Here is a 13,755-nt window from a genome sequence, read left to right as displayed (position 1 = left end):
TCTGACCTTGCCCTCCCACCCCCCAGACATTATTGTAAACCTCTGCTGAAGTGGCACTTTGTCTAATGGCAGTGAGCAATAAACTTGGTCCTGTCTTACAACAGATTGTGTGGGTGATATTTCAGAAACTGGCATACAACAATGTAGAAAAACTTTGTAATACATACATGTAGAAAAAGATAAAAGGAATATGTAATAATATGGGACTGGTATTGCCATTTTTTCAAAACTTTTTAATGGTATTCTTATGTAACGAGGGCAAGGCTTACTTCAATCAATAACTAAGAATTCACAAGCCACCTTTTAATGTCTAAAGATCAAACAAAGACAAAGCTGTGTAACTTGTTATTCTTTTTTTTTGTGTTTTGTAGATCAATCAATAACAATCCAGAAAGACTACTTAGGTAAGAAACTGAGCTATTCATACTGTAATTATGCTTGTACAATCAAAACACTATGGGCTCAGCTGTAATGAAAACGACCCAAAAAACACTTTAAATTCATGTTTAGAAACAATCAGAAGGACATTGATAATGGTCTTTAAATGGGTTTTGGTATTTAATGGGACAGAGGCTTTAGACAATGGCTTGCTTAGCACTGAGTTACATAAATGCCATAAACCTAACATAGCATAGACACATCTCATGAAGTTAAAAGCCAGCTTTAGCAACACAAATCTGGTAGTCACTGGGTTTTGCAGTGTTCGTCAAATATCTTCCCTGTCGTTTTATGAAAATCAGGGAGAAAAGCTGGCATGAAGATAGTTTGTTGCAGCTGGCAAAGGCAGTGCTTAGCAAGTCCTTCGTACACCTGGCACGTATGTGTGTCACGTTTTCTAATGCAAACAAACTTTTAGGCTTTGACTGTAAAATTGGCTCTGGTTAAAGTCAGTTATTGGTCAGCCGCCGAAGTAAATGTTACCTTCTTCACTGGATATTAACTATTCGACCTTTGTTCTCTATGGTATAAATGAGCTTTGTAGTGTGGGTGAAGTGCATCCACTGGGGCGAGAACAAAAAAACAGATCAATCAACAAAGCCTGAATGTTTCAGCATGATAGGACCAAGAGATTTATCCAGTTTCAGGGAACGACACCCAATGATACAAATAAAGACAGATATTAAGATTAATCAAGTAATTTTATTTAATATTTACCATTCAGCAGCAACCAACATGAACATCTGAGCAAACGGAATCTCCTGAAATGCTCTGCTCGTAGCTGCTTCAGAAATACACACACGATAAATTTGACTGTTCACTGCCAGAAATTAAAAAAAAAAAAAAACCCAAAAAACAAAATGGCTTCAAGGGCAAATAACACTGATTCATACTGTGCTCAAGCACTAGTCAACAATTATTAAATTACACGGGAAAAGGAAACCAAAGAAGCTTTGTTATCTTATGCATGTCACCTTATTTAAATGGAAAATTTTACTTCTTTAAAGCAACAGAAGTATGGAGCTTTCTATATATATATACATGTATATATATATACACACATACATTTTAAGGATGTGATTACAAACAAAAAATGTTATCATCCAAAGCTAGTTCAAGAAATTTCCAGCTGCAAAAGTTGCAAGATACAAAGCTAAAATTCGTATGTTCCTTTTCTCAATTATGAACACACTCACTAAACATAAATACTTTAACATATATTAATATTTCTGACATTCAAAATTGTAAAGTCAATATGGCAGAATTATTGTTAAAAGCACATATGTACAAATATTCTTTTTTCATACATAAAGTATTTGGCATAACAATCATACCGCATCCACAACTGTTTGCTTTTATTTTTACTTTTTTTTTCTTTTTACACATAATGGTATCTCTTATTAAAATTAACCAGTTATGTACAAAAATACTTGAACATTTATTATAGAAAACCTCTATAACCAGCCTCAACAGCATGGACCTGCTGAATGGTTTCATTAAGAGAATATAAAAAAGTGGTCACTGCCTTCCAGGTAAGCTATCAACAAAAACATAGTTAAACTAAAATGAGCTTCCCAACAAAAGAGGGAAAATATTTAACAGTATGATTTAAAATACAGTTCATATATATCTATTATCAAGTGAGTGTTATAAACAGTCAGTAAAAGAAAAAACAAAGATACAAAATACATTACTACATACAAGGTGCTTTTTTCACACTCCTACGACTGTGGCATTAGCATCGCTACCTAGATCTAAGATGCTACGTTGCAAAATTCAAGCTAGAGCAGTCAAGAGGCACCCTCCTTCAACCAAAGGACAATAGGATCAGCGAAGAAGACAAGCTCCACTGGGAAGAATGGAGAGAGCTGTGAGCTTATTTTATTTTGTGCAGGATTGAAAGTTAATGCCCTTGCCTTTTGAAAGTCCTTTTGCCATTTAATCATGCTAATATATTTCCTCTAAGGTTTTTTTTTCTTCATTTATGCTATTGATTTAATACTGTCCTGTATTGATTCCTGAATTCTTGTTAATGGGACACATTAATTTGTGCCTACTTAATACCTGAATGCCTGCTCTTCTTCAATGACAAATTTTGTGTAGGAAACTATCAAGTAAGGAAGCACAAAATTCAAGTAAGCTTTTTTCCGGGAGTCTTTTGCTTCACCTAGATGATTGAACTCTGAAAGTAAACTGCACCTTAAAAAAGAAATACAGTAGATATCATGGTGTTAAGGTACTAAAGGACTCATCAGCCAATTCACAAAGTAGAGTTCTAAGAATGTAGACAGCTGTCAAACATAAAAGCAATCTGAAAGAAGTATTTTGTCAAAAGAACAAAACAACTTCCAGTCCCATTTCTTGCAACCTCTTTAAGTATATTGTCTAACCAGCCCCGCTTTAACCTTTAATTCTGATGAAGTATATTGATCATTCTGCTCATGGAAAGAGCCAGAAACCTCCCCTTATTTACAGAAGTCTTCTAAAGTAAGGACCATTGTGTTAGAGTATACACTGACTTACTAAGCTTTCTCAGAGTATCAAGTATTCAGTAAAAAGTATACAACATTATCACACATTGTATTGTTTGACAATATTGTATTGGCTTTAAGATTAAACTATATTAAAAAACTGAACATAAAAAGATACAAAATAAGTTTTTATCACTATTTACCACTCCCAAATGCGAAATGTTTTCATGAAATTCAGCCATACTTCATGGGAAATCTGGTGGTTTTGATCAATAATGTTTAATATTGTGCAACATTATATTAATAAGCAAGTTTCATTCATTCAGAGAAAAATCTGAGTAAGTTATTAAAGTGCCTACACTAAATGTCTTATCATACTTAGTATTTTGTAAACGGCAAAGAATTCATCGCTGGGAAATAGAAAAGTGACTCATAACTGAGAAACTTTCCGGGGCAGGGGCCTTGGCCGTGGCCCGGGTTCAGTCCTCCGGGTCCCGTTCTCCAGGTGGCTCGATCGCGCCGCCAGGGGCTTGGGGGGCAAAGCAGGTGGCTCGGAAGTGACGGGAATGGACAGGCTGTGAGGTAGCGGGACCGGGCGCCGAAGAGTCCGCTCGTAGACGCTGTACGGCGGGGGCGTCTTGCTCTCCTTGCGCACAGGCTCCTCCGGCCCACTGTAGCTGGGCACCGGCACTGAGGCCGGCTGCTCGTTTACCTGATTTTCAAAGCCTGAAGTTTCCGACGTGCTACACCGGCTGAGAGAGGAAATCCCACTGCTGTAGCTGCCAGACAAGACTGGGGAGTTGGAGATGAGGCCTGGAGAGTGATACTCCACTGGAGAGGGGGTGAAAGACTGCACAGAGCCCTGCTCCGATGTCAGATGGAAAAGAGGGGAGACAAAAGCAAGAAAAGACAGACCAGAGTCACTGAATACCCAGACGCCAATTTCAGTGTTGTCATTCACAGCACAGGAAATACAGGTAAGGTGCTTATCTGCCAGGCTCATCATTCCTTCATTCAGTTCATTTCACAGACTCCTTTACTCCTTCTCATCCTACCCATCGGGGTAGGAGGAGGAGAAAAGTAATCAGAAGAGATTTTAGAGCATAGCCTCGCTTGGAACGTAGGGGACAGAGGTGCCACTTCTCCTTTCTGGTACAGCTAGGATGAGCTCAGAACTGCAAAGGCAGGGTTTCTTGAGGGCATGGGGGGAGGATACTCTTCCCACCAGAGACTTCAGGAGGACAAGGAGAAGCACCTGAAGCCCTGCACTTGATTCTTCCGCCCTAGCTCCAGACTCCTGCCCCGAACTGCAAACTCGCGGTCCTCGGGCTCTACCCTGAAATGTGAACTCTTTCGTCTGCGCAGTGTTTTAACAAAACCTGAATTAGCTGCTTATTTTTTAAAATAGGAAGATTTCACATCCAACTTCAGATTTCTAGCATTTCATAAAGAACCGGAAGTTCTAGCCACAATGGCTCACATTCTCTGGACAGAGATAATCGGATAGTCCTCTGAAGCTGAGCACAGGCTGTCCCCTTTAGATGGAGCATGAAGCTTTCACCTCACCACAATCCCTACCACTCCACATTGTGTTCCACCCTGCCTCCTCCACTCATTTATGCTAGCTGCCTCGCCTCATCCAGAATTGGAATTTGCTACCACCCCTACCAGTGTCCTCAGAAATCTGGGTCCTAAGAGATGCTCTGTGAAAGGAGCGTTCCATGAAATATGCTGCATACTATATACTCCTTACGTACCTTCAAAGCACATTAGTATATTAAAGTTTTCACACTCAGGCAATAAAGAAATCTGGATAACATTTAGTCCAGTGCTTTCTAAACTTATTTGATCATAGGACCATTTTTGTACTTATCAGAAAATGTCCTATGGAACACACTTTGAAAAATGCTGCCCAAGAATAACTTTACCTTGGTCTCTCTTTTTAAATGAAATAATATTGGTGGACACAAATCTTTTCCTTTAGCAGGAGTCTAAAATCATGCATGGCCAATGAAGAGATCCAAATTCACTGGTGTCTTTGTATAAAATTAGACCCTCAAATTCAAAATAAGACAGGTAAGCTTAGTCTTCTCAATAGGGTTAACTCCTGTGTTTAAATGCTGGAAAAAACTAAACTCTGTCAGTTAAGGTAGCAAACTGCATTCTAATCATAGCAAAACTAATAGCTTGGTAGCAGTGTGCCCTCTAATGTAACCCAGGAGTTACAGCACAAGTGTTCAATCTATTTTCTTTCTTCAAATCCTATTCGTAAAGACATGGCCATAGGCTTTGTATATACAATAAAACTATATGCAGTTTACACCGGGTAGTATACACCCCCTAAAGCTGCCCTAAAAGCCTAGAGTAATATGATCTGGGCACACAAAAAGAAGGACTCTCTGAAGCAGCCCTTGCACACAGCCACGGTCAACACTCCTCTTAACCAGGCATGATTTTTTACTTTCTAGTCCTTGCCAGTCATCATCTCTCTTCCTCATTAGGGGACCTGGAGTATATTAGTAGCTACTTAAACATTTTCAGCCCTTTGGTTCCGTTTAAAAATTAATCTCTAAGACTTTTTATTGTCTTATTACTACTCTACAAAATCAAAGTGTTGAAAAACACAGATGTTAATTACACAGCAACATGTGAGAGCTCTCTACTTGTAATGATAAATGTAAAGATGTGCAAAGGGCATGTGGCCTCCTTCCATGTCACATCAAGCTGACAATCTATGGTTTCCAGAGTGAATGCTGCCATGTGTACTTTATGATTAACAGCTGCACTGCAGAATGCCAACAAAGCTGGCAAACGATTTGCACTCACCAGCAAATTTTTACATCAGAAATTTTGAGAGTGCAAATGAAATCATGCTTCTTTGCGATTTTCTTTTTTTTTGTTTTGTTTTGTTTTCCACATTCTCAATTTCTATCATCAAGTATCCTTATTGTTGTATCCTACAGCGACTCTATAGGACAGTGTGGAACTGCCCCCCGTAGAGTTTCCTCAGCTGTAATCTTTATAGGAGCACATCTGCAGGTCCTTCCTCCCGTGCAGCAGCTAGTGGGTTTGAACTGCTGACCTTTTGGTTAGCAGCTGAGCATGCTGAACCATTGCCACCAGGGTTCTCAAGTACCTTAGTACCACAGACTCATAGGATCACGACCTGCCCCTCTGAGTTTCTAGAGGCTAATTTGTCTTCTTCTTTCACATTAGGTAGAAATATCTCAACGAGAAGGACACGGAGTATGTAAATCACAAGTCGCGCAGATACAAAATCACTCTTTCAACAGTCACTTCAACCTCGTATCTGCCTCTGTTGCTGCTGTTCTGAGCACCAACCTCTCATCTGTCCTGACAATCCTTGCAGCCAGTTAGATTCAATGTGGATAGCAACTATTCTTTACCTTCACGAGGGATTTTGTATGTTTAGAGACATTAAACAGCCCATGTCTACATACCAATTCAAATGTCTGAGCTTTAAAGCTTTCCAGTTTCCTCCCAAGACATTTTTTTGTTCATTTTACCTCCTTGCTTTTCATGTATTTCTAATGTAAATGCAATACTTAGTTTAAAATATAAAAAGAGAGAAATAAACTTGAGTTTGGCTTTGTCAAAATGAAGCTAATGGTAAAGGGAAAAAGGCACAGAAGAGTATTTAAGGAGATTTTGATTATTCATGTCTTCTGATCTAAGTGCCCTTTTTTAAAAAAAATGTATTTTAAACCAAAAGACCAGGCTTAAAATGTCCCAGGAGGTACTCTGGGATTATATTTCATTCCCAATTTCAGTGTATACAGTGACTCTGAGTTGGTATGAGTCAGAATTGACTCGACGGCACTGGGTACAGCGACTCTACCTTGTACATTCTCAGACCCACCACTTGGAGAATAAGGTTAATCTGAAACCAAAGGGCAGTATTCACAGCGGAGGTTCCCTGAAGGGAAGGCCTGTACTGCTGTCTTCCACATCGTCCTCCATCCATTCTTTATATGTCCTTTGCCTTATCTGTGCAAAAGAAAGCACCTCTTGATGTACAGGGATGAGTCTTAGGAAAACGGAACTTGGGGCCAATTTCTAGCCTCCATCTAAAGAAGGGCCTGTACCTTCAGTGGAGATCGTCCGGCAGGGGAAGGGGACACTGGCGTCGTGTGTCTTGCCGGTGAAGCTGTCAACAGAGAGAGGTATCACTTTTATTAAGAAAACCCGGATGATTGGCTATCTGCAAGCCCAGAAAAATGGTCCGCGGAATAAGTACCTTCTAGGCAAGAGTGGGGGAGAGACTAAATGATGGCTATGCAAAACAGATTCCTTGAGAAGGATGGCATTACAAAGACACGGGACAATTACAGGGTTACCAGTGTACACATGATGTTTTAACCAATGTGACAGGGCCCCAAACCGGTCTAAGATCCTTTATATTTCCCCAAAGTCCAGCTACTTGTGTACTCCTTGATCTACCACATAAGGAGCTTTCAGGTGTGAGGTAATAGTGCTTGGGAAATAGCTGCTGACTGTGGCCTGAGCAGCAACGGGAAACACTGAGCTGCAAACAGGCTCACAGGACTATACTTACATCAGCTTCCCCTTTTACATCTCCAATACTCCTGAAACAGTAAACCCCTGGCCATGTCCATAAAAGGGTGAGTAGTTTTCCATTTCTGCCCCTAAAGCTTATTCTCAGATCCTCCTTTTATCTCTTAGGTGGTGGTACTATGGATTTCATCATCATGCTCAAGAGCTTTCTCTTTGTTTCCCTACAAGATTTTCACACCCTGTGTGGAAAACAGCACGTGTGATCACTGCCCTCCCTGCGTGTGCTTGCAGATCAAATCCAGCTAAGGCAGATGCATACAGTAAAAGCCTGCCGTGCCAGTATGCCGTTTTTCCCAATTCCAACTCGAGAGGTTTCTGTGAGCTCAGGGTATGCTGCTCTGTGATTAGCTGCCATTCGCCAAGCTGTCACAGTGTATGTAGGCTTGTGACTCAAAACTACAGAAAGGCTGAAGGGAAGACAGACAGACAGAGATCCTACCACAGTGACCACAGATGATGACATATGGACAGATCATGACAGCAATCAGTGCAGAAGGGACAGCTGCCCTGCCCAAAGTTAGCTTGGGAGATGTAAGGTCACCTTCATGCTCCAAGTCCCAGGGGACCCAGGAGTGTGGTCCATGATCACACTAGGGGACTGTGTGTCTGCTGCCTTGCGTGCTGGGGCATGCTGTCAGTGCGTGTCAACTTCTAACATCAGTGTGAGTTCTTCCCTCCCATGTATGTCCAGAGAAGCAGATCCTGACTGGGAACTGGATTTCTGTCATCACTGTGGTGGAAGTCAAGGTTAACTATTCCCTGGGACCTCTTCCTCTTGACTTAGGCAGTCGCCGACACCACCACTGTGGATACCACAGTGACCGCTGTACCCACTGCAGGTTTGGAGAGGTGTTTTTCTGGGAAGGCATTTTTCCCACAGAGACCTACAGCTGTTCTATCAGTATGCTTGTCTTCACATTTGAACTAGCTCAGGAACCTACCATTAATAACTACCTGTTGCCTTTGAGTAGATTCTGACTCATGGTATTACAGAAAAGAACTGCTCCGTGGGGTTTTCTTGGCTATAATCTTTACCAAAGCAGAACATGAGGCCGTTCCTCTGTGGTGCTGCTGAGTGGATCGACTGCCAACCTTCAGATTAGTATTCGGGTGCAAACCCTCTGTGCCACCCAGGCACCTGACCATTAATAATATTGCTCCTTTAAAGATGCCTTTCAAGGTCCCAATTTTAGACACACAATCAGGTTTAAATAGGAGACGCCTGAGTATGTGCACATCTTGAATAAAATACAAATTACTTGGTTAATGAGTCCTAACCTGCCTTGGTCACACTGCTAATGCAAACTATCAATAAGCCTAAAAATATTTTTTGTTCTGATTAAAGATCTCACATGCCTTTCAAAAATCACTGGTGAATTTTAGCTTTGACAAGTATAGAACAAATTTGATAGCATACAACTTATTTTAAAAAGAGGGAGTCTGCTTTCTCTTCTTAATTAAAAGTAAATAAATGAGATGCTAGAATTCAGCAAATGAAAGATGAACGATCGATCCAGAAACTCCGTGACGGAAATAGTGCTATACTTTCTTACGCTTTTACGCCACTTCTATTCGTAAAGCTTCCAACCTATTCTAGACCTACATAACTACTAAAGACTCTCCCCATCACTGGAGTAGGTGGAATCAGTAGGGTAGGACAAGCTCCTCTTAAAAACTACCCTACTTAGGCCACCAAGCAAGTGGCTTATTGCTCAGGAAGAAAAGAGGTTATTGCTATAAACTCACAAAGGAAGCTTTTTTTTTTTCTTTTTTCCAAAACCATTTTCAGTGGTTCTCAAAATCTAGTGGGTACAGGAATAACCTGAAAGGCTTGGTAAAATACAGACCTATGGCCTTCCAGCAGAAATGTTAAAAAAATTCTGATTCGGTGGGCCTGGACACTTGCTTCTGAAACCAGCACCCCAGGGGATAAGTGCCCTGAATCCAGCCTTTGAGAAATACTGCCTTTAGAAAACAGACCTCTCTAACCAACAGAAAAGGCACTGCTATGGGTGCCAGGTAGTTGTTTCCCAGAAGGCTTATCAAAGTCACCGGTAGTCAATTCCTATTTAGGGACAACTTGGAACCTTGGCGTTAGTCCTGAACAAGGCTGAAGCAAGTGGCTGAGTTAGGAGAAGCCGATAAGAAGGCAAAGGACAGAGAAAATGTTACTGGCCTAGCAAGGTTAGGGCCCCTCCCCCAGATCTGAGGGTGGTGCTGTGGAGGAAAACAACCCTGCAAAACCTCTCCGAGGGGGTTAGTAAGAAAGGACTACTGCTTGACTCGGTAGTCCATTCCTTTCAAAATTAAAATAAAACCAGTAGTTTAGGGAAGAGGGAGAATGTTGTTGAAGAACTGTGCAGCTCCTAAGGTACTGACCTCAGAAACCCAATGCCTACCTTTTTCTGAGGAATTCAGGACAAGCTGGAGTACACAATAAAAAGTATTTTATAAAAGTGATAGCTCAAATGCTTTGAATACCCACCAGTCAGTGTGGGTCTTGGAGGGACAGGGGGAGAGATAAGCTTCCCACCATCCGACATGGTCTTGGCTTCTTTCCCACTGTCCAGGCTCCAGCTGCTAGGGGTGGGGTTCACAGCTGGAAGGGAATAACACAGCTAAAAACACATGGTCCAGCTTTGCCCTTCGAACGCGTGAGATCTTATACTAGGAGACAGTCAGGATTATCCAGAATGGAAAAATCAACTGGATTAAAATACCAGGAAACCACCTGAATACTAAACCTTTATTTAATTGGCTAGCTAACAGTTATCGTTGACATTTAATTGGATGATAGCATGTCTTTTTACTTCACTCAAGCTGTCAAACAGAACTACAAATCTCTATGTCTCTTGAAACTTCTTGAGAATTACAAATGTGTTTAGATGTTGGATAACAGAAGGAAGATGTAGTCACAAGACTATTTTAAAAACTTGCTTTTTTTTGGTGGAAATTTATGGACAAAAATAAATAAATAAATAAGTGGTACCCAAAAAGAGAGAAACCAATGACATGATGATATTTTAACTCTTTGGCAGAATTGTGGGGAAAAAAACCACCAGGCCAGACCATCCTGTTGACCAACCCATTGAGGAAAGGACTCTTCTTCCTGAAATCAATGAATTATACTGAAGTATGTACCAAAAATAATTTGGAATACTGAGAGGACTACTCCTTTTTTTGTAATCTGTCTGGTCCTTGCTTCGGTAAAATGCAGGAATATGGAGCGAGTCACCCTGTTAGGAACAAGGGTAGGACACACAAGGTTGTAAACAGCCTCTACACAATGAGGTTTACAAAGTCAAGTCTTAAGAGATTTCCAGGAGCTTGCTCCGTGTACAGACACTGCCATCTGATGGACATATCTGGGATTTCAAGATTTTACCACTTCAATGGAACTGAAGTCTTAAAATGTTTTTTTCTCTCTTCCTTTAAAAATTTTCTTTGTGTTTTCATTAGGTAGAAAGGGGTGAGAAGGCTGCCATATTCCTAAATTCTACAGCCAAAAATCGATATTTGACTTGCAACATTAAAACAATTTGCATTTGAAAATAATTTTGGCTAAGGTCTTGCTAATTGTGATCTCCCAAGGAAAGCTTTAGTGCTAATGTATCAATGTACCCAAATGACAATGCAGTCTAGTTCTTAATGTGGGCAATTAAAGTGCACTTTACCAGGACATTTCATTAGTGACTTTTGATTCATTGGCCTCTCCAGTTTGGAGGCTTGACCCTGAGAGGAGCAAATGGGTGACTTGCTGCACGCCACTCCCCTCCTCCACCACCACCCCCTCCCTGTAATTGAGGAAGTCACATTTAATCTGTCTTCATCCTCTGCCACGCTGCACACACTGATGCTAATCGGCTATTTGCTGCTATGAATGCGTTTGGTTCTTTTTTTTTTTTTCCATGACCTTGAGGCAGGGCACACTCCATTATGCACTGGATTGCAATTCCTAAATAGTATTTAATTGCACAAGAGCTGTATCTGAGTCACTGCAAACAACCGATGAGCTGGCAGAATAAGCCTGTAAGGAAGACAAAGGATGGGCCATGGAATCAATCTGGAAAGTTGCTATTTTCACGGTGCTGCACAGGTAGCCTAATTGGCAACTTTCCTTCAGGAAGAGCAGGAATTGCCTCAGTGACATACCACATTGTAGCATAAAGCTATTAAACAGAGGCATTCCTAACTTGCTCAGATTCTCCTGCTAAATCCTACAAGAAAAAAAATTTTCGAAGAAATAGATGGTGAATAACTGTCTTTCCTTAATCCCCTAAAGAGCAAACTCATCCTGATCATTAAAGATCTCCAGGACCTGCCTTCTTCACAGACACACAGAAGACCGGAGAAAATGAGAACAAAACAAACCCTTACACATTTCAGGGTTATGAAGAGGCTGGCTTCATACCTACCTTTCTCAGGTGCAGAAAGATTAGGGTCACTGCGTGGCAAGGTCCCGTCTCCAATGTGATTAAACAGCATCCGCTGAAAAGGACAAGAGTCTGTTTTTGTGATGCCACAGGCTGGCATGTCAGACCGTTAGAAAAGGAAATGACTAGCTCATTACTGAAGTTTTTTATTCAAAATAATTTTTATACAACCTGATGAAACCAGAACAAAGCCTTCGGGTTTGAAAATGAGAACACACTGTTTAAAAAGTTTGTATTAGATTTTAAATATAAATGATAAATTAATTTCTATGATAAAATGTAGGGAAAAAATAAATAGTAAATAACAGGTCACAGAGCTCTTTGTAAATGCAAATGCTAGTCTGGTGATATGAGACCCAAGCAAGAATTAAAGGAGAAATACTGCTCAACAATCTCCAGTGAATGGGCTTTAGCCCTTTAAAGGATTTAAAAAAAAAAAATTGGGGGTGATGCTATGTTTTTTTCACTAACGGAATGCATGCTGAATCATTATTTGTTGATAGTTTTTTATTTATTTGAAAAATGGAGTGCCAATTGCAAGTGGGTCATATCGGTCCTATGTTCCACGAAGTACATCACAAACACAAACACAGTATACATTGGTCCCATGGCCCAGGAAGTGAATTACAAGCTGTTTTCACCCCCAAAATAACTCATTCACTTGAATATTTCCGAATGCTGGTAACTGCACCTTCTCAGTTACACAAAGGAAATAGTAAGATACTTGCAAGCCTTAAATCGCCGAACAGAAGCCCAAAGCCACAGAAGTTTTACACGATCACTCCTCCGGGAAGCATCCCCTCATATGAATGGCTTTCAACACTCACATGTGGTGCAGACCAACCTCCTTGTTTTTTAGGTACTAACATAGCTCAAGTGCCTGCCGATAACCCTCCGGGGGCGGAAAACGTAGTTGCAACACATATGTGCAGCGCCCTTAAAAGAGTCTCCGTTACATTTTAAGTTCTCTATGAAGTTAAAACATATGAAACTGCTGATATTCTACCATTTTTAACATACAAAAATGCCAGTTTTACATGATTCTACTTAACGTATTAAAAGAAAGAGCACCATGACCTTAAAAGTAGATGCACTACTGGCAATGCATATTAAAATCTGGGCAACATACACACTGCCCCGAACTTTACAAAAAGCAGAAAACTCAAGGGGTTAACTGGAAAGGCTTTCAGAGCCCCTCATGTTGGCAACATGTTCTCCTAGAGCAGATGGAACAGACTGTGAAATCCCCTCGCAACATCAAGTGACAAAGGGAAATAAAGAAGGTTAGCTGGTTCAGCCAAGCGCACTCAGATATGATTTCTGTGAGACACCAGTGCGGTGTAGATGAGGTATCCTGGGACTTTCAGGAGGATCACACAATCAGCAAGCACAAGCCAATCAAACCAAATCCCACTCATGCTCAGCCATTTCCAGATGCCAAAAAAGACCTCTGCCAGGTTGGTACAGAGAAACAGACATGAGCTGGGATCTGCATAACTATTCTTCTCTGCTCAACTGTTCCCAGATGATCCATAAAACCGAGGGCTACACATGAATCATCATTTTCGAAACCATACTTCAAAGCCCTTGACGTGTCCAGAGGCCTGTACCCCTGACTCTGCACTCACTCGGACTAGAGGGATGGGCTTCAAAACCCAGACAGGTGAAGGTGGGGGCAGTTCCCTCACTCCTGAAGCACGCAGAGAGAGCCCCAGGACTCAACTGCTCCCCGCTCAACGTGTTAAAGGAGAATGGCCAAGGCAAAGCAGAGATTGTCCCTGTACTCTTGGCTGCTTCAGAAGGAATCGACTGCAACT

At 41.0% G+C, this 13,755-nt stretch overlaps 1 protein-coding gene across 3 annotated transcripts in view; it reads right to left on the bottom strand.

The window, feature by feature from the left end:
* Positions 1–1,523: 1,523 nt before the first annotated feature.
* The window catches only part of DOCK4 (dedicator of cytokinesis 4), a 487,078-nt gene continuing 474,846 nt past the window's right edge, over positions 1,524–13,755 (bottom strand). Inside the window, exons 49-52 of one of the 3 annotated variants that reach the window (XM_049893613.1) lie at positions 11,921–11,993; positions 9,991–10,104; positions 7,016–7,077; positions 1,524–3,771 (exon numbers count right to left, since the gene is read on the bottom strand). In XM_049893613.1, the coding sequence (XP_049749570.1) occupies positions 3,340–3,771; positions 7,016–7,077; positions 9,991–10,104; positions 11,921–11,993 (681 nt within the window). In that variant the 3' untranslated portion in view covers positions 1,524–3,339. Of the gene's footprint in view, positions 3,772–6,493; positions 6,918–7,015; positions 7,078–9,990; positions 10,105–11,920; positions 11,994–13,755 lie in introns of those variants that run through there. The other 2 variants (XM_049893615.1, XM_049893614.1) reach the window with 2 other exon arrangements.

This window comes from Elephas maximus, chromosome 8 (genome assembly GCF_024166365.1).
Source record: "Elephas maximus indicus isolate mEleMax1 chromosome 8, mEleMax1 primary haplotype, whole genome shotgun sequence".
Lineage (NCBI taxonomy): Eukaryota > Metazoa > Chordata > Mammalia > Proboscidea > Elephantidae > Elephas > Elephas maximus.
Note: the sequence above shows the minus strand (reverse complement) of the source record. Positions and strands in the feature narration are given on the sequence as shown.